This window comes from Eptesicus fuscus, chromosome 9 (genome assembly GCF_027574615.1).
Source record: "Eptesicus fuscus isolate TK198812 chromosome 9, DD_ASM_mEF_20220401, whole genome shotgun sequence".
Taxonomy (NCBI): domain Eukaryota; kingdom Metazoa; phylum Chordata; class Mammalia; order Chiroptera; family Vespertilionidae; genus Eptesicus; species Eptesicus fuscus.
Window position 1 is genome coordinate 89,598,755 of NC_072481.1, and position 27,999 is coordinate 89,626,753.

General features: G+C 43.1%; 1 protein-coding gene across 1 annotated transcript in view; it reads left to right on the forward strand.

Annotated features, from left to right (window-relative positions):
- Positions 1 to 27,999, forward strand: part of F13A1 (coagulation factor XIII A chain) — a 186,760-nt gene that overhangs the window by 111,368 nt on the left and 47,393 nt on the right. The window contains exons 8-9 of the mRNA XM_054721509.1: positions 4,002 to 4,176; positions 7,100 to 7,238. Of these exons, the coding sequence (XP_054577484.1) occupies positions 4,002 to 4,176; positions 7,100 to 7,238 (314 nt within the window). The remainder of the gene's footprint in view (positions 1 to 4,001; positions 4,177 to 7,099; positions 7,239 to 27,999) is intronic.

Sequence of the window (27,999 nt, forward strand, 5' to 3'; positions counted from 1 at the left end):
GAATACTTGGGGTCTGCTTTTTGTTTTAAGATTCTGTCAAATTTCTCATTCCAGAATCCACTTCACCTGGTTGGAGGCATATCTCACTCCCATGGGTGAATAACGCTCAGGCTTTGTGTCATTTCTCACTGTCCCATAATCTCTATCTCTTCAGAGATTAGACTTTTTTTTTTTTTTTTTTTTTACCAATTTGTCCACAGCATTTGTGTCCACTATCCTTGTCAAAATAAGAAAAAGAACTGCATTTTCATTCAGTTTGTTTCTTTCAAGATTTTCAATTTCAAATGAGAAATCTCAGGATTGTGTTGAGTTGACAGTAAGGCTTCTGAAGAGCTGATGGTTAGGGTTAGGGTTAGGGTTAGGGTTAGGGTTGGGGTTAGGGTTAGGGTAGAGTTAGGGTTAGGTTTAGGGTAGGGTTAGGGTTAGGGTTAGGGTTAGGGTTAGGAGCTGAGCCATGTTATCTTTCTCCTCACTCCATAATCCTCATCTTTTCTGGGAACCAGATTTTAAAGTTTACTGAATTACTAGAGGCCCAGTGCATGAGAACTCATGCACTGGAGGGGGGGGTCCCTCAGCCTGGCCTGCCCCCTCTCACAGTCCTGGATCCCTTAGGGATGGGAGGTGACCCAGCGATCAGGGGAAGGCGACACCCCCATCACACCTCTGGGGCTGCCACTGCCGGCAGTGCAAGCCTCTGCCAGCCCTGGTTAGCTGAGCTCGGGTGACCCTGGGAGTCTGGGAAGCTTACATCCGAGACTTGCCTGCACCTCGAGTGTCAGCTGGGCAGCCACCATCTGAGGCTTGCCTTCTCCTTGGGCCAGCCCTAGGAGGCTGGGCAGCCGCCATCTGAGGCCTGTCTGCGCCTCGGGCATCGGCTGGGCTGCAGACATCCGAGGCTTGCCTGCACTTCAGGCTGGCCCTGGGTGGCTAAGGGGCTGATGGGACTGGGGGACTCTGGAGGCAGGTGCACAGAGCAGCCGGGCCCACCTGAGGGCAGGCCTGGCCATGCCACAGGCCTGCTGCCCTGGCGGGGCTAAGGGGACTGGGTGCCACCATCTTGTGGCTGTGGATGCCGCTATCTTTGAGGGTGTGGCAGTCAATTAGCATATTCCCTCCTTATTGGCTGTGGGTGCCGCCATCTTTGTGAGGGTGTGGTGGTCAATTAACATATTCCCTCTTTATTAGATAGGATGTTATGCACTTGAGTTGCTAACAATGACTTTTTTGCATGTTTTCATATTGTAGCTATTATGGGAGGACAATTTCATGCAAACCTTACTTAAGTTTAATAATGCTCCCTGTCCAAAGTCCTGGGCTCATGTTGTCTGCTTGACCATCTGTGATGCAAGACTGAGACATTTCATTCTGTTACTGGTCTATCTATGAGTTCATGATAGGGTGTTAAAACAGCCCAGTGTGGCATAAAAATTATGCCTTTGAAGTGTCCCAAACATATCTTGTTGTATATGGAGGAAGTTATTACTTTAACCCTTCCCATATGTAACTAAAGACTTATCTGTTTCTGTGTCTGGGCTCCCCAGAAATCAATGTTCTAATTAGAAAACAGTAGCTAATCTGGCCAAATGCTAATAAATGATAGTTGTGATTTGTCTAACAACAGGAGAAAAGCTCAGCATTAACAATTAAAAGGTCTGTAGAGGAGATGACTTTTTTTCTTACTCTTCCTCTTAGTTTATTGAGTTCAACCATAAGCTATAAATAGCTTCTAATTAATGGCTTTTTGTTTGAAAATCAGTCATCGAACCATAGTTTAGTAACTTTTACCTCTGAGATTCATAAGACCAATTCTATTTCTCAATGATAAGGATAAGGAAATGGTCATGTGAGTTAGAGCTGAATCTATCTGTCCACAAAGACCACACCTCATCATTGCCCTCGAAGGCACTCTTCAGGCTTCGTTATAATGGATGCAGAATTTTAAATAATCAACTGCAGTGAGAAGTAGTGATCATGAATAGAGCCAAAATGGCTGTTTAACCCCTGCTGCAACTCAGTCATTCCATGGTGTTACAGAATGAAGTCAAAGTTTACATCAAAGGCCTGAGTTTGCAATTAGTTGAAGAAGGTCTTTCAGAAATCTTCAAAGAATTACATTTTTTCTACATTAAACAAATGAACTGGGTAGTAACCTTCACTTTAACCTGGTTGGACAGAGTCGAAGGGGGAAAACAGTATGTCTAACTCAAATTGAATGGGGATCTTCTAGAGAACACTCCCAGAAGAACCCTCTTTGGGAAATGCCACTCAGTGGTAGAGTGAATTTCATATTTTAGTGGAGGGTTTGTCATTGAGAGTAGGAGGTATTTGTACGTCTTAATTGTTTTCTTCTAGAATTTTCTATTTCATCCAACATTGCCTTCTTACATGATACCCAGGCAGAGCTCCTAACAGGTCCCTGAGACTGCCATGTTGTTTCATGACACCAACCATTTATTGAAACTGTTTCCATTATATAGGTGGCCTTTTGTAGCCACCAGCCCCTCAAAACCTAGCTTTCATGTCATTTCCCATATTCAGCCCACCACCACCACCATCACCATCTTCCAGCCAGATAAAACAGATTACACCCTCCTTGGGCCCCCACTCCACTTATACACCTTTCTGTCTTAATACCAGTAACCTTTACCTGTACTTGATTGGTTTCTTATCTATCTCTCCCCAGGAAGATGGTCTTATTCTTATCCAGTGTTGAGTTTATGAGTGATTATTCAACTACTTGAGCACCTGTTCTTTGCCAATACTTGCTAGAAATCAGAAAGACAGATGTTTATATCTGTTCTCAATTAGCGCATGGCCTACTGGGAAAGATAGACTCTTATATAGCTAAACTCAGCAAGCCTACTAAGAGTCTGGGCAAGTGCTGATGCTGAGTCATTAGTGGGCAAGGTAGTGACCACATAAAAACTCACCATATTTTAATAAATCTTCTGTGGTTTTCACAATCCAAACAAATCTGTTTCAATTGCATGTTTCACTTTGCTTACTAATGTCTTCTCAGTCTAGTCTAAACCTATGCTTCCAAAACTAATATAGACACAAATAACCTGGGGATTTTGTTAAAATTCATACTCTGAGTGAGCAGACCCATGGAGGTGACTGAGATTCTGCATTTCCTGGTGTGGAGCTGGGACCCCCCACTCCTCAGGGGGAACCTCCATCAACTGAGATATTCCTTCTAAGTTTTATCAATGTTGGTGTGGGATAAGACCATTCTGCATCTCTGCCCCTCCTATCAGTATAGATATGGCTTTTTCTTTAATTCCCTTGTTGTAGGACTTCCATCAGCTCAATTTCAGGTGATTCTAAATGATAGATGTTCTGTAGTTCAGCTGTAATTTTGATGAGGTTGTGGAAGGAAGTGAGTACCATGTTTACTTATGCTGCCATCTTGACCAGAAGTCTCTTATTAACTTTAAATGGTTCCCATTCAGCATCTGTTTAATTTTTCCATTCATTAGAGTTTGCCACTCATCATCAAAGTCAAAATCCCTTAAACCATGAGACTTTGGCCCCTCACTCTAACTATACATCTTTTGCATTTGTCAGTTTTAAATTATCCTTCTACAAAATCCCTACTTGATCCCTACTTGAACTGTTTTCTTATGTAAACTTCTTCCTCTCTTCCTCTCTTTCTCACATCACTCTCCAGTACTATTTCAACCAGACCAAATACATTATGTGCATCTCCTCCTAAGCACATGGAGAAGACATTACAAGTCTTCCTATCTGCTATTCAACACCACCTTACTAAAATTATATGCTGTTTAAGAGGCAGTCTAGTTATTTGGTTTGCCCTTGCACACTTAGTCATTACATCACTTTCCCTGACAAAACAACAGTGGATTAAACAATAGTGAACAGTTTTCATCATGTAGGATATATGGAAGACACTGGAAGCCTTATCTTGCCTAATGTCAGAGTCTGGAGAAAACTTTTCTAAATGATCCTTCTTTCTTCTCACCACCTGTGGTCTCATTTAGGTTAATTCCAAAGATGATGAAGGTGTGCTGGTTGGATCCTGGGACAATGTCTATGCCTATGGCGTGCCCCCATCAGCCTGGACTGGAAGCATTGACATTCTGTTGGAATATCAGAGTTCTCAGAATCCAGTTCGGTATGGTCAGTGCTGGGTTTTTGCTGGTGTCTTTAACACATGTAAGTATCCAACTGAGTAATATGTTTTTAATGTAAAGGAAATTTCACTTCATGGCATTTTATCTATAACCTGGCAAAGAGACCTAGCAATCCCTGTTGGCTCTATAGAATTTATAGGTGACTGTTCTGGGATGTAGTCAATGTGTAATTAAATTATTCTGAGCCATATATGCTCATAGTTTCTCTTTGACTGCAGAGTCTTTATAGAAAGAATGATGGACTATTTCCTACATAATCCATCATTCTACTTCCAGAGAAATGGAGGGTCCCAGGGGCCAAGTAAGGATGTGGAGGTAATAATATGGCATTTTCTTTTCAGTAACCCCCCCAACATTTAAAAAAGGTTTCTTTTCAGTAACCTCCCCAACATTTAAATAAGTCAAATTTAAATTTAAAAAATAATAGCAAATGTTTACTTGTTATCGAGAAGTTTTATAAATATGCTTAGTTGCTTATGGTTTATCACTGAGAGGTTTTGTAAATATATCTATTTAATTTTTAGCCTAACGATGGAAGGGATTGTGGCAGGTGGTCTCATCTCCATTTTTTAATCTCCCTTTTTACACGTGAGTCTCAATGCCCCTGAGCAATTAGGTATCAGAACTTAATGAACAATCATCACTCCCCAGTTTCCTTTCTGGCTTTTAATTCACCCAACATCCAATCCATAGCATAAAGCATATGGGAACAGAATTATTCCCTTCAGCCTCATGCATCATTTTGTGAAATGCAATTTGCCTATCTAGGACCAATGTTATTGTTAATTCAGTGAATACTTTTTAAAATACATTTATTTCAGTGTGTCTTCATCATTGGTAACGATTTTCATTCACATGCCATTTCTACAGTCTTGGAGAAAACATCAAGCACAAATTTCTGCTTATTCATTAGTAAAGAATGTTTTACCAAGCTAGCTTTCTTATTTTTCAGAAAAATCAAGGTGGGCTCAGAGGCTAGAAGCAAAGATAAGACCATTTTTAAAAAAATAAATGATTATGAAGCCTATCAGTTTCAACTCAAAGTTGTTATAGTCTAAGAACTAGCCTGGCCTGTATTGCTTAGTGGCTTGAGCATCATCCCATGGACCAAGAGGTCCCAGTTTCAATTCCTGGTCAGGGTAAATGCCTGGGTTGCAGTCTCAATCTCCAGTAGGAGGCGTGCAGAAAGCAGCTGATCAATGCTTATATCTCTTTATCCCTTTTCCTTCCTCTCTCTCTAAAATAAATTTTAAAATATTTTTTAAAAAAAGAACTAGCCAGTGATCCAAGTGAGGAGAAATCATGAGTTTTGTATTGTTTGTTTTTTTCTTCCCCCTGGCTTCAAAATGATTAAGATTATTTTCTTAGCCATTTGAGTATACCCAAGGACTAAAGGAAAATATGTATATTTCCTGAGAGTAATCAAGGTCAATGTATCTGTCTCCTGGAAGGGCTGGTCTCTGAAGTTCTACAGAAAAGCATGAACTTCAAGATAGTAGTTCCCCTCCCTCATGGTTTGCAAGCTAAGACTACAGCACCCACTGGAGGCAGCCACTCTTATGAAATAATTCCAGGAAAACAGAAAGGGCCCTCTGCCTCCCCATGTCCTGCTGCCTATAATCTCATTATCCCAGTGTAATTCCTTCAGGCTTAGAACCAGATAAAATAGTGAGCACCTTCCATCCATTTATGCCTTTTGTATAAAAGGGTCACTAGATCTACTCCAGGCTTTTATGGAAAGTTAGAAAAGGCAGAAGCATGATATGGAGAAGCACAGTGGGAATAAACCCAAAGAGGGAAGTTGGAGGGAAGGAAGTCCTAATGCCCCAGTGTCAAGCTTCACCTTTCCAGACTCCAGTGTGGACTTCCAAGGTTGTTCTATTGAAGGAGGTGGATAGTCTTTGGTTAAAAATGCTAAATTATTCTGAGAAAATAAAAGGCAAGCCAAGTCATTAATCTTAAAATTGTCAGCAGAATTATTTCTAATGAGCCCTGATGTGTGGTGTCCTGGGAGACAAGGAGGGCATGTGGATTAAGTTTAATCAATAGGTACATATGGCAAGAGATGCATCCTGGCAATTTGTTATCTAACAATTAAAATGAATCAGTGGTGTTACCCTCCACCAAGTGTCACAGAGAAAATGCCACCCGAGAAAGCAAACCCCACTGAGGACCTGCTTCGTGCATTCCTAGCTTCCTATTAGCTATTTTTTAATTTTATTTTCAGAAACATAGTCCCCTTCGCTGAACTAAACTAATACCACTTTGACAATTGTATGGTTTGCAACAGACAATTGGAACGCTGTTACTGGGCTTCTGTTCCAGTTGACTTCATCTGGCCCAACTGCAATTCTGGATGACTCTGCAGCAAGGTTTCTCTCTGCAGCTTTGGTCCTGACAATAGCCCCTTCTCCAGCATGGAATATTTGAGGACAACATGTTGGTATTAAAATGAAAAACAAACAGAGTCCAGCCTTGGAAATTTCCTGAGCAGAAACACAGTTTGCTCATACAAAGCTCACTTTAGCTTATTTTGCAAGGTTAATATGACCTTGATCATTTCTTGCTTGTGCATATGGAAATCATGGGCAGACCTTGAACTGCTTCCTAAGGTCGATATAAGGTAACCACTGACCAATTCCCTATCTTTTAAGAATATCCTAATATAACCAGTCACTATGAAGAATAAACAGGCACTGATTCTTCACTGTATAAGCTGCTTTGTGCCTCCTTCCATGTTTTGTTTTGAGTGTTCCTGGTTAGTGAACTGTCTTTTTGGTATATGCACAATAAACTAATTACTACTTTGGAGATTCATTGGTTTTACTTTTGTTATTTCTGACCTTTGACATTGTCGAAGAAGAAAGTCCCTATGAGAAGGGATTGCTCCCTATGATTTATTAATTTTTGGTGACGTGGTTCATTGTGGTCCTTCTTTCCTGCAGTTTTGCGATGCCTTGGGATACCAGCAAGAGTTGTTACCAATTATTTCTCAGCTCATGATAATGATGCCAATTTGCAAATGGACATCTTCCTGGAAGAAGATGGGAATGTGAACTCCAGACTCACCAAGGATTCAGTGTGGTGAGTTTGATTTACAAGGGCATTTGCTGATATCAAATTAAAGTGACATTACGCATTTCCCACAAGACAGACTTGGTCTACTGTTTCTTTCTATTCTATTTTAAGGACTGTTCGATACCATAGGCAGAAATGTCTGATTGTCAGAGAGTTTTTTCACCTAAAGAATGAGAAATGTTACTGAACAGGCAGTTTGGGTTCTTAGTAATAAAGATGGGCCAACTCATTATGACAGAAACCACTGATAAAGGCCATTGTTTTAGTGGCTAGAACCTATACTAGCTCTTCTCTACTTTAGTTTATGAACATTATGGTGAATGGCAGAGATATGGGAGCCAAGCATTGTCTATGTCAATACTCTCAGGGTCATATAGTTAAGCTAACATTTATTAAGCAATTACTGTGTACCAGTTTCTGTGTCCATGATCTTATCTAATTCTTATCAAGTCGGCGCTTATTAATATCTCCATTTACAGATGAGGAAACCGAGGCCCAGAGAGGTTAGAGTAATTTACTCAAGGCCACACATCTAGTTCACTGAGAATAAAACCCAACTGAACTTTGACCACAATTGTTTTTTGCCTTGGCAATATAGGATTGATCTTTGAGTGTAAAAATGTTGTTCTCCTTGATTTGTGACATCATCATTCATTCAGAGATGGAAATAAGAGTCAGGTTGACATTGTTACCAAATACCAATCACACAGTTCTTTCACTGCCCTGAACAACCACATCACAGCTGGCTACAGGGAGTTTAACATTCCAAAGGAATTTCCTTTTTCCATGGCACCCACTAAGTCTTAAAAATATTCTAAAAAGATGGGAAAAATTGCCCTGGCCAGTGTGGCTCAGTTGGTTGAGCATTGTCTGGTGCACCAAAAGGTCACCAGTTCAGTTCCCAGTCAGGGCACATGCCCAGGTTACGGGATGATCCCTGATCAGGGTGAGTGTGAGAGGTGGCTGATCAATGTTTCTCACATCCATGTTTCTCTCTCTCCCTCCCTCCCTCCCTCTCTCTCTAAAAAATCAATAATAACATATTTATTTTTAAAAGAATTCAAATTTAAAGGACATTTATGAAGGTTTGTATGGAAGGAAATTGCCAGGCATTGAACTAGGTAGCATTTCCAAGCCAAAAATGTGTCTCCTCTGGGTGTTCTTTCAAAGAAATAAAGCTAAAACACTGTCAGTTGTAAAAGCAGCCAAACGGGGATGGTAGGAAGTTATAAGCTGATTTTAAGAGAAATTAAAAGTTAGAAGTGCCTTAACTCCCCCATGTTACAGGAATGGATCACAGTTGTAGGAGTGGTATTAACTCGCCAGAACCAGTAAACGCTCTTTTGAGAATGTTGGAAGAAGGAAATCGCTGAACTAGTAGCAAAGTGCCACTATGAATAAAAACCAGCAGTTCATTTGCAGGGAATGAGCTGAGCAATGGTAAGCTGGAGAGTTCAGGCAAGACAAAACCTCACCTCTGCAAACTGAACAGCAATTTAAAGCACCATTTAAGCCCTTGGAATCGCAGTATAGCAGCCCTGCATGTATATGAAATGAGAAAAACAGACCAAAATAGCCTCCCCAAAAGCCTGTTGTGACAGTTGAAAATGGCAAAATGAGAATTATTTGGCCTTCCGCACTGCATGCACACACACACACACACACACACACACACACACACACACTGCCTTTGTAGTCAACTGCAGTTCGAAATTATTCCTCCCTATTCCTTCATCCAAATGCCTCCCATCATAAATCCCTAGGAAGCATAAACAAAACTGATACTAAATTGTGAAGCTGATGGAGCTTGATCTTGGTAACCCTTTCATCTTCCAGCTCCCTCTCCAAATTCCTTTCCCTGTTCCTGCCACCCTTTGCTCCTTCTTCACCTTTCCCAAATTTCCCATCTCCCTGGGACTATGTTCCCTGGTCTGGAACCCTCACTCATCCTCCACAGCCAGGCTACAGCCCTCGGCTCCTTTCCCCTCCCCGCATTTGGTGCTGGCATAGCAGGCTTCTAATATATAATGACTGACCATCTGACTAACTGGATGGCTGACATTAAAACTCAGGGCAGACCAGACCATGTAGCACCAGGAAGAAAGGGCTCAGTCAGGTCTACGTCCAAGGCCAGGCTCTGCCACTGACTAGCTGTGTGATCCTGAGCAAGGCACAACCTCTCTGTGCCTTTCTTTTCTCCTTTGGAGACAAAATTTTCTACTTGACTCAGCACAGAGCCAAGCATAATAGGTGCCTAATGGGTGTTAGTTGTTATCACTGCCTTCGTCATTAGCCACACAGCTGGAATTCCTTAGAGGCAGTATGTCGCCATCAACTCAAGCACAGTGAAGCAGTCAGAATAAGAGGGGTGCCAGTGTGCTAAGATGACTGTGCTATTTCTATTACTTTGGGGCATTTTTTAAAACAAAAACAGAAATTTGTGCCTCCCCTGTGCAAAAACACTAGTGGAGCCTAGAAGCTACAGATGTTCCGGAACAGAAGTATTTCTAAGCCCTTCGTTGATTGGGGGGCTCGTGGGGCTGCCCTGATATATGGCTAGCACATGGCCACACAGTCACGCTCTGTCTTGGGGAGTTACTTGTGTGGCCTTGAGAAAAGGGTTTTACCGCTCAGAGCTTTAGCTTCCTTATCAGTAGAATGAGGGTAATCTTGATAGTGACATTTCCTAATGGGGTAGCTGTGACAAATGAGGTAATCCAGGCAAAGTACTTACCACAGTGCTGGGCCAGGACTGCTCACCCAGCGCCTGCTAATGAGATGAGAAACATGGGCGCCTGAGCTGCAGGGAGGTCACTGGGGGCAGAGGTTCACGCGGGAGGATTTGGTGGGCATCCGCTGACCCCCGAGAGGCCAGCGCAGCGTGCTGGCAGCACATGGCCTAGGGAATTTTCTTGCCGAGCTCTCAGGAGCAATTGGTCTCACCCAAGCCCCCAGACTCACTTCCCTCCACAGGCTCCAGTCAAACAAACTCGCCCCAACGCCCTCTCAGTTTGTTAAGTGGCTCCTGTCCTCCTTGCCCTGCCTCTTTCCTCTCTTCCCAAGAAACCAGGAGAATGATTTCTGGTTTCTCTCGCTTGTGCCTCCACCATCTCTTCACCGAGGTCCTGATGGTACAAATTTTGTGGTGAATGAATGTTTCTGGTTGGATCTCAAAGCCCAGGATGTCCTCTTTTCCACAACTCAGCCAGGTCCAGCAAGCCTGGAGCAGAAATAAGCCAGCCCGAGGGCTCAGAGGGGAGCACAGGAATGCGTGTGGGGAGGGGGCGTCCCTCTCCAAGCACTCCTAAGCCAAGAGAGGTGAGGTGTGGATTTCACCCCAGGTCCAGACTCTTCTCCCTTTGTCAACACAGGGACTGGCTGCTTGTGTGCCTGCTTTCTGCTTTGCCTGGTGGGTTTCCCCGCTGAGGTGCCTCCCTCACAGGGGGCAGCAATTTCGTACAGAGTGGGCACCGTGTTGATGGCAACAGAGGAAAGAGTCAGCTCCTTAGCCATTCAGGAGAGGGAGAGGCCGAGGAACTTAGCTGGGCAGAGTAATTGGACCTCAGGGTTTCCAATGAAATTCCGAGTGGGCCAACGCAGGTAAGATATCCTGGAAGGAGCAATTTAAGCCGCCTGTCCCCAGTGTGCTGATGGGTTTTGAATTATGCGCAGCCTCTGGGGAAGGTATCAATGAATCACTGTGGACACTTTAATGAAGATGCTTGAGCAACATTGAGCTGCAGTTCACAGTGAATATGGATATGAGGGCTCATTGAGGAGGGAGAGTCTGGACTCAGTCTGATGGGCAATGGAGAAGTCTCTTTTGGCCTTACCTTGAAAAAGGTCAGTTTAGTCACCTCATTACATGACAATCACAATAGAAATGGAAGCAATGATAAAAGGGATGGTGGCACTTGTTGGGGTTGTGAAAAGTATTTCAGTGAAAGGCTTCTCTAGTTGATGAGAGCATTGTCCTGGGTATTTTTGCTGGAGAGGATGGAGCAGAGTTGGTCATTCTAGGTGAAAACTCTGCCCATCTTTTGGCTTGCCCTCACCAGAATGCAATCCCTACCATGGGAGCAATGTCCCATCTAATTTATTTTTGTTTGTTTTGCCAGCATGTAACAGAGCGCAGGGCATAGAACAAGAACTTAATAAATGGAATTAGTTGAAAAAATTTAAATGTTCATTTAACTGAATTCATTCAACAAGCATTATTATGCACTATGTCCAAATACCTAGATGCGAAAGATTCAGAAAGAAACTAATAGGTCACTGCCCTTGAGGAGCTCCATCCAGTGTTGGCGGGTGAGATAAGCACATAGAAAACACTCCATAAATCACATAAGGTAGGCTGTAATGTGAGCCAGACGCCACGGAGAGGAGGGGACGGGCTTCCAACCCGAGCCCAGGAGGGTAAGGGGGCAGGCTGCTCACATGCTGAGATGAGAAAACCACGGGTCAATCAGTTTCGAAGAGCAGGCAGGAAGGAGTGGAGTTTCATACAGAATTATGCTGTATCATCATGACTATAGCTGTTGAATATGAAACTCACTCTAACTCTCATGATCCAGCCCCTTACAGCTCCTTCACATGCAACATCAAGGACGCCTAGCTCTTCAACTGCCTTTCTGAAGGGGCTAATTCCTCTAGGCCATGCACTCACAAGGAGTGGGTGAAGTTTGTTTAGGGGTGGGGATGGGGTGTTATTACCTCTCTACACCCCTCTGTCACTGCTTCTGCTTCTCTACCCTCTAGGCGCTGTCCAATTCAAGGTTCTGACTCCTCTGAGATAAACCCTCCCAACCCTCTCTTTGTTTTAGAGGGTCCAATAGTCAACAGTTCCAGATTCCCTCTTGGAGCCAACAGCTTTCTAGACCCTGTGACTCCTTTTTGTCCAGCTTCTAAGCCCCTTCTTCGTGCAACCCTTTCCCTCCTGCTTTGTGTGAAGACCTGCTCACCTGCACAGGGCCGGGCTGTGATCCGCTTACTCACATTTAGCACCTGCTTTGCAAATTGGCTTCACATCAGCCCATAGGAAGGGGGAAAAAAACAAAAAACAGAAATCAAACATATCACAGAAAATGTTTGTAATTGTTGGCTGGCCTCAATACATCTGGTTCTTTAAAAAAAAAGTTCCAAAGTTCCAACTTCCTTTTAATACTTTTTAGGAAGAGCATAGCTGCTATTTTGTTTTGTTTTCTTCACTGCAAATGCAAACATTTCTATGCTGCAATGGGTAGTACTGAATCTGTAAACATACCTGTAAACAAAGCAAGCTTTAGAACACCTGGGAGTCAGTCCTGGATTCAAAACAGCCACCAATTCTAATTCCCGTTGCAGTCTCTGCCCTGGGCATGGTGGCTGGCACATTGTGGGCATGTTTTTTTTGGAATTTAGACTAATCCACCTGGTGCATCATTTGTGTGTTCCAACTAGTTGGACTTTCATATTGCTCCATTATCCTAAATTTTAGTTACTGTATGTGAAAATAAGTATCTAAAAATGAACCCAAGTTTTTAAAAAAGTAGAAAAAAATTCTACATACAGACCAAACTACTTCAAGATCCTTAAGAGTTTATAAAATTATCCTATGATGCATCTAACTACCAATTTTGCATATCTACCAAAGACATTTAATTTATTTTCTAATCATTTTTATTAATTTTAGAGAGAAAAGGGAAGGACATAGAGGGGGGAGAATATTATTTTCAAACTAGGGGCCCGATGCATGAAGATTCATGCACAGGGGGTGGGTCCCTCAGCCCGACCTGTACCCTCTCCAATCTGGGAGCCCTCAGGGAGCCCTAGCCAATCCAGGAGTTTCTGTCTGTCTTTGCAATCATATGAGCAAATTGTCTGAGACCCCAACCCAGTTTGGTTTGTTGCTCACAGAATAATAGAGGCTTTTTTTTTCTTTGCTTCATTGATGGAGATTTCCTGGAAGTTTTAGGTTATCTTCCCTTTAATTTTTCCTAGACACTCTGATTTTACTTATGTCTCTCACCTTTGCTTCCTCTCCATCCCCCACCGCAACAGTAACTTGCTCCAAGCTCACTTTGCTCTAGTGTCTAGGACAGTGATCAGCAAACTCATTAGTCAACAAAGCCAAATATCAACAGTACAATGATTGAAATTTCTTTTGAGAGGCAAATTTTTTAAACTTAAACTTCTTCTAATGCCACTTCTTCAAAATAGACTCACCCAGGCCGTGGTATTTTGTGGAAGAGCCACATTCAAGGGGCCAAAGAGCCGCATGTGGCTCGCGAGCTGCCATTTGCCGACCACTGGTCTAGGAGATCCGTCTGCCACCAGAACTATGATTCCCAGCATTCCTGGTGCTCCCCACACTCTGAGCTTCTGCTTCTGGTCTTGGGGCTGCCACCAGAACTACTACTCCCAGAATTCCTGGTGCTCCCTTGCCCTCTGGGTTTTCCCTTCCTCTCCCCACAGCCTCCTGCTCTGCCAAGTCTTCCAAACCGCCAGCTCTCCCTCTCTGCTCTCTGTCTGGTGGCCCGTCGATGGTTCCGGGCGTGGCTGGTGCTGCTGCCCTCGCCTCCCTGGGCAGTGATGGTCCCCAGAGCCTGTGGGAGTGGCCTGGCTCCACAGCCCTTGCCTCCCAGGCTGGTGATGGTCCCGGGAGCCTGCCCTCACCTACCAGGCCCAGCGATGGTCCTGGAAGCCTGTGGGCATGGCCTGGCGGCACCGCCCTCACCTCCCGGGCCCGGTGATGGTCCCGGGAGCCTGCCCTTGCCTCCCCAGGCCCCGCGATGGTCCTGGGAGCCTGCAGGCATGGGTATGCAAATTAACCCACCATCTTTGTTGGGTTAATTTGCATACGCACTCTTGATTGGCTGGTGGGCATCATGGAGGTACGGTCAATTTGCATTTTTCTCTTTTATTAGTGTAGATAAATCATCTTGTTAACCACATTACTGTCAGCCAAATTGTTTTTGAGAATATCACCTAGAGCTAGATTATGAGAGCTGTCATTAGAAAACTAAGAATATGTACTGCGATCCCACACCAGAGTCGAAAGGATCGAAAAGGCATTACCACCTCCAAAGAATCAAAATAGCTCGTGCTTATGAAATACTTTATTGGTACCAGATCCTGATCTAAGTGGGGGACATATACTAGCTCATCTAATCCTTTTAATTACCTGTTAAGGCAATTACTGTTATTGTCTCCATTATAGATGAAGAAACTGAGGTGTAGAAACTTAACCTGGTTACCAGCCAGAAAGTGTCAAAACCTAAATTACAAACCCAAGACGGCTCACCCTAGTGCCTACTTTTTAAAAAATAATACCTTTATTGAAATACAATTCACATATTAATAATTATAAAATAGTGTTGATGTTTTAATAATATAGAAATATGTAATCTGTATTACAATAACAGAACAAAGGGCTAGAGGAATAGACCAAATTTTGTTGTATGTTATTGAAATTAAGTTACTATTAATCTGAACTAGATTGTTTTAAATTATGATGTTAATTGTAATCCCCAGGGAAACTACTAAGAATAAAACTGAAAAACTTATAGTAAAAAGAAACAGAAAAAATTTAAAATGATACTAGAATATATCTGTTTACACAAAATAAGGAAATAATGGAGGAACAGAGGAATAAAAAAGACATCATAGCAAAATGGACAGTGCAAATCCTATTTATCAGTATATCAGTAATTACATTAAATGTTAATGGATCAAACTTTAAGATTTCTTTTATGGCCAAACATATCATTAATTCTGAAAAAATGTTCCATTTGCACTTAAGAATAATGTGCATTTTACTATTTTGGGGTAGTGTATTCTATAGCTGTCCATTATGTTTAGTTGGTTTATTATATTGTTACTAGGGGTCCAGGGCATGAATTTGTGCACCTTGAAAGGAACTGTGGTCCGCAAGGCTGTGATGGGCACAGGGGCAGGTCTCGGCCCATCCTCCGTGCCCCTGCCCGGCCCCTCCCACCACAGCCCCCGGTCCCCTGTCTGCCGGCAGTCCCGCTTTCAACGCTGCTCCCATGTGCTGATGGCACTGGACCCGCTTGCACCCGCTGACATCACAGAGCAATTAGGGCCAGCACCAGCAGCGGGTGCGAGCAGCAGCTGCTCCCCCAATCACCCCTCAGGAGCAGGGGGAGGTGGAGAAGTCCTCAGAGGCTGGAGCTGCTGATCTCACCGGCTGACAGTGCCAAGCAATCAGGACCAGTGCCAGGCACGAGTGGCGGCTCTAGTGCAGGCTGCGGGTGTGAGTGGGGCCATCACCAGCAGTGGGTGCAAGTGGTGGCTGCCAGCCCCAATTGCCCCTCAGGAGCAGAGGGGCGATCGGGGCTGGCAGCCACCCCTCACACCCGCTGAGAGCTCCAAGCAATCAGGGCCAGCACCAGATGCCGGCATTGAGTGCGAGCGGGGCTGGCACTGGCAGCAGGTGCGAGCACCGGTTGGGACCGCAGCACATGGGAGCAAAGAATTTTCAGTAACCACCAGAGGCTCACCCTGATGACAGTGACCAGCGCCCTGCCTTGATCTGGCGCCCCCGCTCACCTGCTCCACCATCCTGCAGTGGCTGACACCCACCATGTTCCGCACACACCCCCTGGTGGTCAGCGTGTGTCATAGCAACTGGTTGTTCAGTTGTTCTGCCGTTCAGTCTATTTGCATATTAGGATTTTATATATATACTAGTAGCCCATTTGCAGGAAGAATCCTGCAAGCGACCGCTGCTGCCGCCGCCATTGCAATCACCACGCTTGCACCCCACGCCGCTGCCGCCCGCCCCGCTCCGCCCCACTCCACCCCGCCCCACCTCACCGTGCTCCGCCCCGCCCCACCTCACCATGCTCCGCCCCGCCCGGGCTTTCCCTCTGGCAGCCACCTTGCTTTCCGCTTTTCCTCCCTCTTCCTTCTAAGTTGTCTTCAGTCTTCACTCCTCCCTCCCTCAGTGTATGCAAATTAACTGACATCTTTGTTGGGTAATTTGCATACTCGCCCTGATTGGCTGGTGGGCGTGGTTTCGGCTGGTGGGCGTGGCTTGGCATAGCAAAGGTGAGGTCAATTTGCATATTACTATTTTATTAGGTAGGATAGATAGTGTTCTATTTCCTTGCTAATTTTCTGTTTGTTCTATCCATTATTGAAAGTGCAGCATTGAAGTCTCAAACTTGTATTTGTTTAATTGTTTACTTTATTTTTAATAAAGTACAATTGACATATATCACTATATTAGTTTCAGGTATATAACAATCTTATATAATAAATATGCAAATTAACCCTCACACCCTCACAAGATGGCTGCCTGTGACCAGGCCGGCAGGGGGTTAGTGAGGGACAACCAAACGACTGAACAGCAGGCTGCATGGGGCAACCAGGTTGGTGGGGGCAGGGGGGCCGTGACGGGTGACCAGGTCAGCAGGGGTAGCAGTTGGTGGTGACCAGGCTGGCAGAGGGGGCAGTTGGGGGCAATCAGGCTGGCACGCAGAGGCAGTGAAAGGTGATCAGGCCAGCAGGGTGGGGCAGTTAGGGGTGACCAGGCAGGCAGGCAGGTGAACTATTAGGAGCCAGGGTCCAGGATTGTGAGAGGTATGTCCGACTGCTGGTTTAGGCCGATCCTCAGGATTGGGCCTAAACGGGCAGCCGGACATCCCCTGACGGGACTTGGATTGGAGATGGTGCAGGCTGGGCTGAGGGGACCCCCCCCATGCACAAATTTCATGCACCAGGCCTCTAGTCCTATATAATAAAAGCCTAATATGCAAATCGACCAAATGGTGGAACAACCAGTCACTATGATGCACACTGACCTCCAGGGGGTAGACACTCAATGCAAGAGCTTCCCCCAGCCTGCAGGCCCCAGGTCAGCCAAGGCAGTGCCAGTGTGAGCACCCCCTCTGCCCTCAATCATCCTGCCAGATGCCCCACAGAGGGAGGCGACTGGCAGTGGTGGTGGGGGGCGGGGCCAGCTGGCGAGCAGGTGGCGCCACCTCTCAATTGCCCCACTGGTTGCCTCCAAGGTGGGTGCCAGCAGGGGCCCCCCAATTGCCCTGCTGGTTGCCCCACAGATCGGCCCTGATTGCCAGCCAGGCCTAGGGACCCTACCCGTGCACGAATTTCGTTCACCAGGCCTCTAGTAATTCAATATTTGTATATATTACAAAACAATCACCACAATAAGTCTAGTTAACATCCATCAACATACATAGTTATAAAATATTTTGTATGTGATGAAGATGTTTAAGAACTGCTCTCTTAGCAAGTTTTATTTTATTTTATTTTTTAACTAGAGGCCCGGTGCATGAAATTCGTGCATGGAGGGGGGGGGCGTGTCCCTCAGCCCAGCCTGCACCCTCTCCAATCTGGGACCCCTCAAGGGATGTCCGACTGCCCATTTAGGCCCGATCCCGGATTGGGCCTAAACGGGCAGTTGGACATCCCTCTCACAATCCAGGACTGCTGGCTCCCAACTGATCACCTGCTTGCCTTCCTGATTGCCCCTAACCGCTTCTGCCTGCCAGCCTGATCACCCCTAACCACTCCGCTGCCAGCCTGATTGATGCCAACTGCTCCCCAGCCAGCCTGTTTGCCCCCAACTTCCCTCCTCTGCCAGCCTGGTCACCCCTAACTGCCCTCCCCTGCAGGGTTGATCACCTCCAACTGCCCTCCCTTGCAGGCCGGGTGCCTCCCAACTGCCCTCCCCTGCTGGCCATCTTGTGTCCACATGGGGGCAGGATCTTTGACCACATGGGGACAGCTATATTGTGTGTTGGAGTGATGGTCAATCTGCATATTACTCTTTTATTAGATAGGATAGAGGCCTGGTGCATGGGTGGGGGCTGACTGGTTTGCCCTGAAGGGTGGGGGTTCCCTTGGGGCATGGGGTGGCCTGAGCGAGGGGCCTGTGATGGTTTGCAGGCTGGCCATGCCCCCTGGCAATCCAAGAGGAGGCCCTGGTATCTGGAATTTATTTACCTTCTATAATTGAAACTTTGTAGCCTTGAGTGGAGGCTTAGGCCGGCAACAGGATGGCTTCTTTTGTTACCTAGGAAACCCAAGCCTCCCTCCCGCTCTCAGTGGCTGTAGCCATCTTGGTTGGGTTTATTTGTATATTTGCTCCTGATTGGCTGGTGGGTGTGGCTTGGCTGGTGGGTGTGGCTTAGGCGTAGCAAAGGTGCTGTCAATTTGCATATTACTGTATTATTAGGTAGGATGTATTTTTATTGATTGCAGAGAGGAAGGGAGAGGGAGAGAGAGATAGAAACATCAATAAGAGAGAATCATTGATCGGCTACCTCCTGCATGCCCCACACTGGGGATTGAGCCTGCAGTCTGGGTATGTGCCCTTGACCAGAATCAACCTGGGACCCTTCAGTTCACAGGCCGATGCTCTATCCACTGAGCCAAACCAGCCAGGGGTCTTAGCAAGTTTTAAATATGAAATACCATATTACTAGCCATAGTTACCATGCTGTACATTACTAGCCCATGACTTAACCTCTTTTATAACTGGAAGTTGTACCTTTTGAATTCCTTCACCCATTTCATCCAACCCACACACCCTGACTCTGGTTGTATTGTTAAATTGTCTCTTTTGCTTTTCAATTCTGTCAGTTTGGGCTTCATATGTGTCTGGACTGTTATTAGATACAGATATGTTGATTATTGTTATGTCTTCCTGATAGCATTATCCTTTTATCATTATAAAATGTCCTTCTTTGTTTCTACTAACACTGTCATAAAGTCTATTTTTTTTTTTTTCTGATATAAATGTAGCCAATCCAGCTATCTTTTGGCTATATTTTCATGGTATATTTTTTCATCTTTTTTACTTTCAACCTATTTGCATCTTTGAATGTAAAGTGTATCTCTTGTATACAGTATATAGTTAAACCATGTATTGTTATCTATCTTGCCAATCTCTGCCTTTTGATTGAAGTGTTTAGTCTATTAACATTTAATGTGATTACTAATAAATAGGATTTAAATTTGCCATTTTGCCATTTGATTTTTAAATGTATTGTGCCCCTTTTCTTCTCCTATTTCTCCATTACTTTTTTATTTTGTGTGAAACATATATTTTTAGTATATCATTTTAATTCTTTTTCTGTTTCTTTTAACTATATATTTTTTAGGTTTCTCTGGGGATTACAATTAATATCAAAACTTAAAACAATCAGGTTCAGATTAATACCAACTTAATTTCAATAGCATACAATAACTATTCCATTCCTCCAGCCCTTTGTGCTGTTGTTTAATACAGATTGCATCTTTCTACATTATAAGAACATCAGTACAATTTTATAATTATTGCTTTATGAAGTTGTGTTAAAAATTAGAGAGGAAAATAATTACAAACAAGTATACCTTTAAACTGTGTCCCCTATTTTTTCTATGTAGCTATCCTTACCTTCTCTTTTGGAGGACAGTATTGCAAGATATACAATTCTTGGTTAACAATTTTTCTTTCAGCAGTTTGAATACATCATATCACTGGTTTTCAGCTTTCGTGGTTTCTGATTAGAAGTTAGTTTTAATCCTATTGATGCTCCCTTGTACATAAAAAACCACTTTTCTCATGCTGTATTCAATTTTATTTTTGTCTTCAGTTTTTGACAGTTTGGCTATGAAATGTTTAGGTGTATATATTTTTTGAGTTTATCATATTTGGAATTTTTAAACTTCTCAAATGTATGTATTCATGTCTGCAATCGAATTTGGAAAGTTTTTAGTTATTATTTCTCAAATATTTTTTTCTGCTCCTTTCTCTCTTTTCCTTTAGGGAGTCACATTATAAGTATGTTGTTACACTGGATGGTATCTCACTGGTGTGGGGTACTCTGTTCATATTTCTTCATATTTTTTCTTCTGTTATTCAGATTGAATCATTTTAATTGATTTTAACTTGACTGAATTATTTCTTTTTTCTGTCTACTTAAATCTGCCTTTGAGACCCTCTGGTACATTTTTGAAATTTTCATTCCAGTTATTGTACTTTTCAGCTCTAGAATTTCTGTTTGGTTTATTTTCATAATTTTTATCTTTTCATTAATTTTCTCTGTTTGTTATATATCACTCTCATTGTTTCCTTCAGTTCTTTAAACACAATTAAATGACTTAATGTCTTTGTCTGATAAGCGCAATGTCTTGGCTTCTTCAGTGACAGTTTATCTTGACTGCCTTTTTTTCTGTGTATGATCCATACTTTTCTGTTTTGTTTATGTGTCTTACAATTTTTGTTAAAAACTGGACATCTATATATATAAAAGCTTCAGTGACGTTATGACAGAGTGACTGAAATGACCGGAACGACCAGTTGATCAGTCGCTATGACACACACTGACCACCAGGGGGCAGATGCTCAAGCTGCCCCCTGGTGGTCAGTGCACTCCCACAGCCAACCTCCTGCGGTCGGCCAACCTCCCGCAGCCCCTCCCCCCAGCTGGCCAACCTTCTGCGGCCCCTCCTCCCCGGCCAGCCAGCCCTCCCCTCTCTTCCCCCTATTAGCCCCAATCAGGGGAGCTGGCCAGCCAACCTCCCATGGCCAAACTCCCGTGGCCCCTCCCCCTGGCTGGCCAACATCCCATGGCCCCTTCCCCTGGCCGGTGGGCCGGCCAATAGTCCTCAATCGCTGGCCAGGCAGAGGGACCCCACCTGTTCACGAATTCGTGCACTGGGCCTCTAGTTTTAAATAATAAATATGGTAACTCTGAAAATCAGATGTCCTGCTCCCCAGAACATGTTGATATTTGTTACTGTTTTTGTTGTTGCTGCTGCTGCTTGTTTGTTTAGTGACTTTTCTGGACTAATTCTGTAAAGTCTGTATTCTTTATCATGTCTGGTCACCAAAGTTTCTCTGCTGAGTTAACTTAGTAGGCTGCTAACAATTGGACAGATTTCCTTAAATACCCTGAACCAACAAGTTCCCAGTCTTACATGGAGCTCTGTGTGCATGTATGTGGGGGGATGTATTCAATGATCCAGCAGGAAGTTTACAATCAATTCTGCTGTAGCCATTGCTCCCTGCTTGTACAGAGCCTCAAGGTCAGCCAAAGGTGAGAGATTAGGACTTTGTTGGGCTTTCCTGGGTATGCACATAGCCCCATACACCAGGGGTCCTCAAACTTTTTAAAGAGGGGGCCAGTTCACTGTCCCTCAGACCGTTGGAGGGCCAGACTATAGTTTAAAAAAAACTATGAACAAATTCCTATGCACACTGCACATATCTTATTTTGAAGTAAAAAGACAAAACGGCAAAAACACCCGCATGTGGCCCACGGGCTGTAGTTTGAGGACGCCTGCCTAGACTCTCAGAGTATGTTAGAGTTGTTCAAAACCCCCATGGGCATCTCAGTGCCTAGGTTTTTATATTAAGTTTTTTGGAGCAGCCTTTATTATACCCAACTTGTATCCCTTCTTCAGGCAGTTATGGTGTTAAATAGTTGCTCCTGATTCTTTTTGGAAAACATCCTAAGAATAGGGCTATTTGCACAGAGTGATCTCTGAATCTGATCAAATTAAAATAATCCCTGAGAATGGAGCATTTTAAAGAGCTTCCAGACAGGTTAAATAGTGACAATTCTTTGAAGATGGAGCTTCCAGAAAGTTCCAAATCCATTTTCTCCCCTTCATTGGTTGATAGGCTACACTTTTTTTTTTTTTATCACTACTATAGTGGTGAGGCTGTTGGATTTCAAGACTACCATGGAGAAATGGAGAGAGGTGTGGGAATAAGGCAAATTAAAATGCCACAAAGGTCACTATTCTTATTGAAATTCATTTGTTTTTAATGAATAAATTCTCCTTAGATTGTTGAAAGTCTTTGGTTCATTTTCAGAGCTCTAGAAAAGTTGGTCATGTTTACTAATATTCTCATTGCTTTTATGGAGGAGCAAGTTTTTGGAGGTCCTTACTCTGCCATTCTGGTAGTGTTTCCCAAGAGCATACTCTTAACCACTACAGTGCTTCCAAGTTGGGATGTACCATACTTCTTAAAGGTTTTACATTTTGTAGGAATATTTTGGTGTCTATTATCATCTTCCTGACATATATCATCCTCTTATTTCTCTACTTCCTGGTACATTATAGGGCATTATATTGATACCTGAGAAATTATGTGTATAGAAAGCTATCTATGGATTTCATTTCTGTATAATAAAGGGGTGTTGCAAAATAATTGTTTTAAAATTAGGAAGGGACTTTTTCTTCTGCAGGTTGAAAGTCACTGTTCTAGACTCTCCTCCCATGCCTATTATATACCCACCCTAGTCCCACATCTAGAATATCTCCTAAGAGGGCCCGTAGTCCCTATTCTACCCAAGTCCCACTTGAGAGTGAACAAAGAGAAAATTTGGGAGGTTAAAAAAATTAGAGGTTATTACAAATACCTCTCAAGATATTAGAATGAAAAGAAAGTGGAAGCCAAAAGACAAACCACATAGAAAGTAGTAAGGTATTTCTATGAAGATATTCCAAAAATAGAAATAAGAAAAATGTCATGTTTTGGTTAATCATAAATTCTGCCTAAGAGAGTCATCATATACACCAAAGTTTACCAGTTTTCAAATAATTAAAAGCTAATATAATATGCACCACCTATGCTTTACTGAATGTAAATTAATTTCTTCTGATGATGAATAAGACCTCTAGAAAAGCTTCATATAAATAAGATCTATCAACCTTAGAATTGTATACTCGTGAACAGCTTTGTAATGCAAAACAGTAACTTTGGTACCTACAAAGACTGCTGCTTATGTTTTTAAAACACTTTTTTCAATAATTATTAATAAACTTAGCCAGAATTTGTTACAGATCGTTTTTTACAGATTAGCATTATCCAAACAAATACTCTGGAAATCCAACCTTTTCTTCATTTTCAGGTAGAATATAAATTCCTAATTGCTATTACAGAGAGAGTAGTGAAGAGGGACAGGGCCTTATTTTCAAAATAAATCCAGCAGAGGGAACCCCGCAGAGTAACAGAACTTCTACTAAGTAGTGGTGGGAAATGTGCCTTATGTGAATGAGCGCTATCTACTTCCTGAGCATTTGGGAGGGTTATTTGTTTATTTGTCTTGTTTTGCATTGTTTTTTTGTTTGTTTGTTTGTTTTTTTTGTTTTTTGTTTTGCCTTATGTAGTCTTATTCTGGCTCTTCCATTTTCTGGTGCCAGTGAAAAAATAAAACAGATAATCACAAAAGGGGAACTATAAAAAGGGGGGGGGGGGAAGAAATCTACATGATCATCCTCCAATTTTCTAAAAATCGTTGTGAATAAAACTGCTATAGAATTCTCTTAATAAATATTCAAGAAATCAATATCTGGAAGCTTAAGAGAGTTGAAAGGCTATACTCTCAAGACTGAGGAAAGACACACTCCCAGATAACTATGAAAATGGAAAGAAACTTAAGCACTATCATACTGTATACGTAATTTAATACATTGGGGTTGGCATTTGTCCGGTATGCAATGGTAGGGCTTAACGGGCATGAAGAGTGAGTGTCCTTTCTGATTGGTTGCAGCTTCCAATTGGCTCATGTCTGCGTCTGGGTGGTCATTAGCTATTTTGATTATCACCATTATTATAAGTATACCTCCTAGTTTCATTTTAGAAGTTACAGTACTTATTTAAGCCTGCCCCCCATCTTCAACCCCCTCAAATAGGGTCTCTCCTGCTATATCAGACTGTGTTTAAACCTGCTTCTCAATGAGTGTTGTAGGGCCCTTCCCTGCTTGAGACAAGCAAAAAGCAAACACCTTCATATCTTCTCTTTTTTCTTGATAGTCAGTTGGTCCCTAAAAGGGGGACTGGCCTGGTCTCCTCCTGACTGGGCCTCTCGCCTTTGACTGGCATGACCCCAGAGAGACCCTGAGTGTCCTCCTGGTCCCAGCACTCCGGTAGCCCTGACAGTGGGCAGCTGCGCTTGAGGCAGTGTGTGCTCCAGCTCTGAGCTCTCAGCAACTCCGCGGTTCCTCTGGCATACCTCCCTTCCTCTGCGCCATCCCTTTTGTTGTCTAGCTTCATTACCTTTCCTAAGTGACGAGTTTTTTTCTGGGTCAAAGCTTTCATTTCCTCTTTGGAATGTCTTCTTAGGCACACCTCAGAATCCACCAGCTTGTCCTCACTTCTTTCCAACAACTCCGACCCCACCCCAGCCCCGCTGCCATTGAAACGGCCAAAGCTTCCCAGTTCCAGGATGTGCTGTCCTTTTAGCCACCATAGCACTGTCTGTATTAGAAGTACATCAGCAGGTCCAGAGCGGTGGAGCTGAGCTCATTTTCTATGAATATACAAGCAATTTGCAAGTTAGATGAGTGCCTTTCTTCCACCCCTGCCATTTTTAATATAAAAGAATTCAAACACTTGGTTGACATTTGAAGTTGGTCCAAGGCATCTCCTCCAGGACTTTCTCTGGACCTTGTTTGTGCTCTCCCTTGAGCCCTGGCAAAGCTGCAGAAACAAAGTTACAAGCTCATAACCTCTTTCTTTCCTTTTAGGGAACCCTTTCCTCTGAAGCCTTTCTGGACAGTTTGTAAATGAGATGACCTAGGGAAGTGTTTAAGCAGTTAGCAAAGTTAAAGGCAGTAAAGGACTCTTGGCTTCAATCATCCATCCTATTTTCTTTGAATTAATAGCACACGGAGTTCTGAAGCCCGGCGTCGTCTCAGCCATGTTCTCGTCCACTTTTCCACCCTCCCAGGGGCTCTAGCAATCTGGATGTGACCTTACTCAGCTGTTAGAACCAGGGCAGATTCTGAACTGTGATCTACCTTCTTTTAATTAAAAAAAAAAAAATAGTCCTCTTAATGTTTTTATTGAGAGAGGGTAATTAGTACCTATTTGTTATAAAAATTTCAAACATTGCAGGAAAATACAACAAAAGTAAGAGTCATATTCTAACTTCTCAACATTATCAACATTTTGGTAAACATTCTTTAATACGTCTCTGAATATTGTATTAATTTTTGTATTGCTGCATAACAAATTGCCAAAAACTTAGCAGCTTAACAAGAATTTATTATCAGTTTCTGTGAGTCAGGAGTTTGGGCACAGGTCAACTGGGTCCTTTGCTCAGGGTCTCAAATGATGGCAAAGTGTTAACTGAGACTGTTATCCATCTGATGTTCAGGGCTCGTTTAGGTTCATGAAATAACTCAGTTCCTTGCAGCTTTAAAATTTATGTAAGCGGCCTTCTTCTTCAAGGCCAGCAGTCAATGTCTCTGATGCTTTGAATGTCTCTGGCTTGTTCTGTCTCTGACCTCTAAGGCTCATTTAAAGGACTCACCTGATTAGGTCAGGCCCATCTTGGTAATCTCCCATTTAATTAACTCAAAGTCAACAGATTAATTACCTGAATTATATCTGAAAAATCCTCTGCCATTTAAAGTAACATAATTTCAGGAGTGATATCCCATCTTATCATAGATTTCAAGGGGAGAAAATTATACAAGAGTGGGGGTCATTTAAAATTCTGCCTTTCACACTTGAACATGTACATATACACACATGCATATGGTGTTCTGTAGTGTGCTTTTAAAAATTAATATACCATAGATATATTTTCTGCCTAATAAACATAAATCTGCATTTGTGTGGCTGAATAGTTTCCTATCTTGTGTTTTGGATCACTAATCACGTATTGGATAGTTGCGCTGTTTCTGATTGTTCCTTCTTACAAATAATGCAAGGATGAACATTCTTATATACTTCCCATTGCATCCCGTGATTATTTCCTCTGTGCAAATTCCAAGGAAAAGGGTTTACTGAGTCAAAGGATAAACTTTGGCCTCAAGGGTCCCCAAGAAGTTCATGGCTGTTTTTCTAGCGAGGCGCTGCCTTTGGTGGAGACTTTCTGGGTCCTTTGTACCGAAACTGCCTAATTGAAAGGTGCCCCAGAAATCACTAACTGTCACTACAGGAAGAGTACAGAAAATGACATAAAGCAAAAATGTGTTCTTCACTTGTCATCTCCATCATTATCCACCCCAAAAAGTTATCTTCAACCTGATTAAATAACAACACTCAATGAAATGGGGGCTTCGTTTTAATTTTGACACTGCTACAAGGCAACAAGGAAAATAAATAACTTTGAAGGTTTATGCATTTTTAAACTTTAAAGGAACACTGCACATTTCAATGGTATAGTGCAAAGTCAGGCTTCAAATGAAGCTCTGAGAAAAATATAAAACTTTGAAACTTAAAAACAAACAAAGGTTTAATTACACCTGCCTGACCTTTTAAGCAACCATGACTTTGTGGGTGCCTCTCGAGGGCCGGCTCTGGTGCTGGGAACGTGATGGTGAACAAGACAGAGCCCCAAATTGAAGCCACACACTCTACACATACGTTGAGACTACAGGATGAAATCAGAAAGACTACCGAGCATCTAGATAATGAAGCTATAAATAAGAAGCATGTAGATTTCCCAACCTGGAGAGGAGGTAAATGGAATTCGGAATTGTCTAATTATCAACCTCTTTCATGGAGGAGCTTGAAATATAAAAGCGAGTATGTATACCCAGACATACTCAACATCCAGACAAAAGGGAACCCTCATGGCAGGGGTGGTCCAGAACATACTTTCCCTGGCCATTGTGGAACAGAGAACAGCATGCTGGAAGTAAGACCCATGGCTTCGGAGGTGTCATCCCTCCCTCTGCTCACCGCCTTTCTGGGAGCCCAACCATTGGCTTTCCAAGCACTGACTAAGACCCAACCCCACTGGAACTCTAGGCACTGGGTGAGGTGGCCAGCACATAATTAGTTCTGTTCATCTCGCCCACTGCCTACAAGTTCCCGATCCATTTAGTAAACTCTTCCACCCTTAATATACAAATAAGGCCTCAGTCAGAGGTTAAAGTGGAAGAGATTGCAAATAGGTAGTTAGATATCATAATGAGAGAAAATAAAGATTTACCCATCTCCTGCTTATATGAAAAAAATATTGCCTTCAAATAAAAGTTTTTGTCTAAGATCTTTACTGCAAATCTTGTTTATCTTGCTTAAGGCTTAACCTTGCCCAAGACACTTACATTTAAGTCAGGAGGTTCTGGAGCCTCTTCATCTAGGGTGGCGGTGTAAGTCAGGGTTGGCAAGCAGCACGCGTTGTGTAGGAAGCAAGCCTGTGTCCATGTGGGATTGCAAATGATTTATTGCTTTGTTTTCTGGATCTCTCTGCCGATGGTGCAACCTTCACCGTTCAAAAGGGGAGGCCAGCAGTCATTGTTTAAAATGGTGACCTTTCTCCCAGCTTCAGAGCAAAGATAGAGGCTCTCAAGTAGAGCCAACCTCATGTTCCTACCCCAGGGCCTCTATACCCCACCCTGATCTACGTCTGTGCCTCCCTCCCCTGCAGCCAATACCTCACTCACCACACCTGTCCATGGTGCTGCTTTTGATCCCTTGCAGCCTCCTTATTGGAGCCTTCTTTTTTCCATCTCTCTTTAGTCTTTCTTTCTTTCTTTCTTTCTTTCTTTCTTTCTTTCTTTCTTTCTTCCTTCCTTTCTTTCTTTCTTTCTTTCTTTTTATTTTAATCCTCACCCAAGGTTATGTTTTTATTGATTTTTGAGAGAGAGAGAGAGAGAGAGAAACATCAATGTATGAGAGAAATTTCCATCGGTTGCCTCCCCTATGCACCCCAACCAGGGATTGAATCTGCAACCTCGTTATGTGCCTGCTCAGGAATTGAACCTGCAACATTTTGGTGGAAGAAACTATACTCCAGTCAACTGAGCCAATAGGCCAATGCTCTTTGTTCTTCTTTTATTCTCA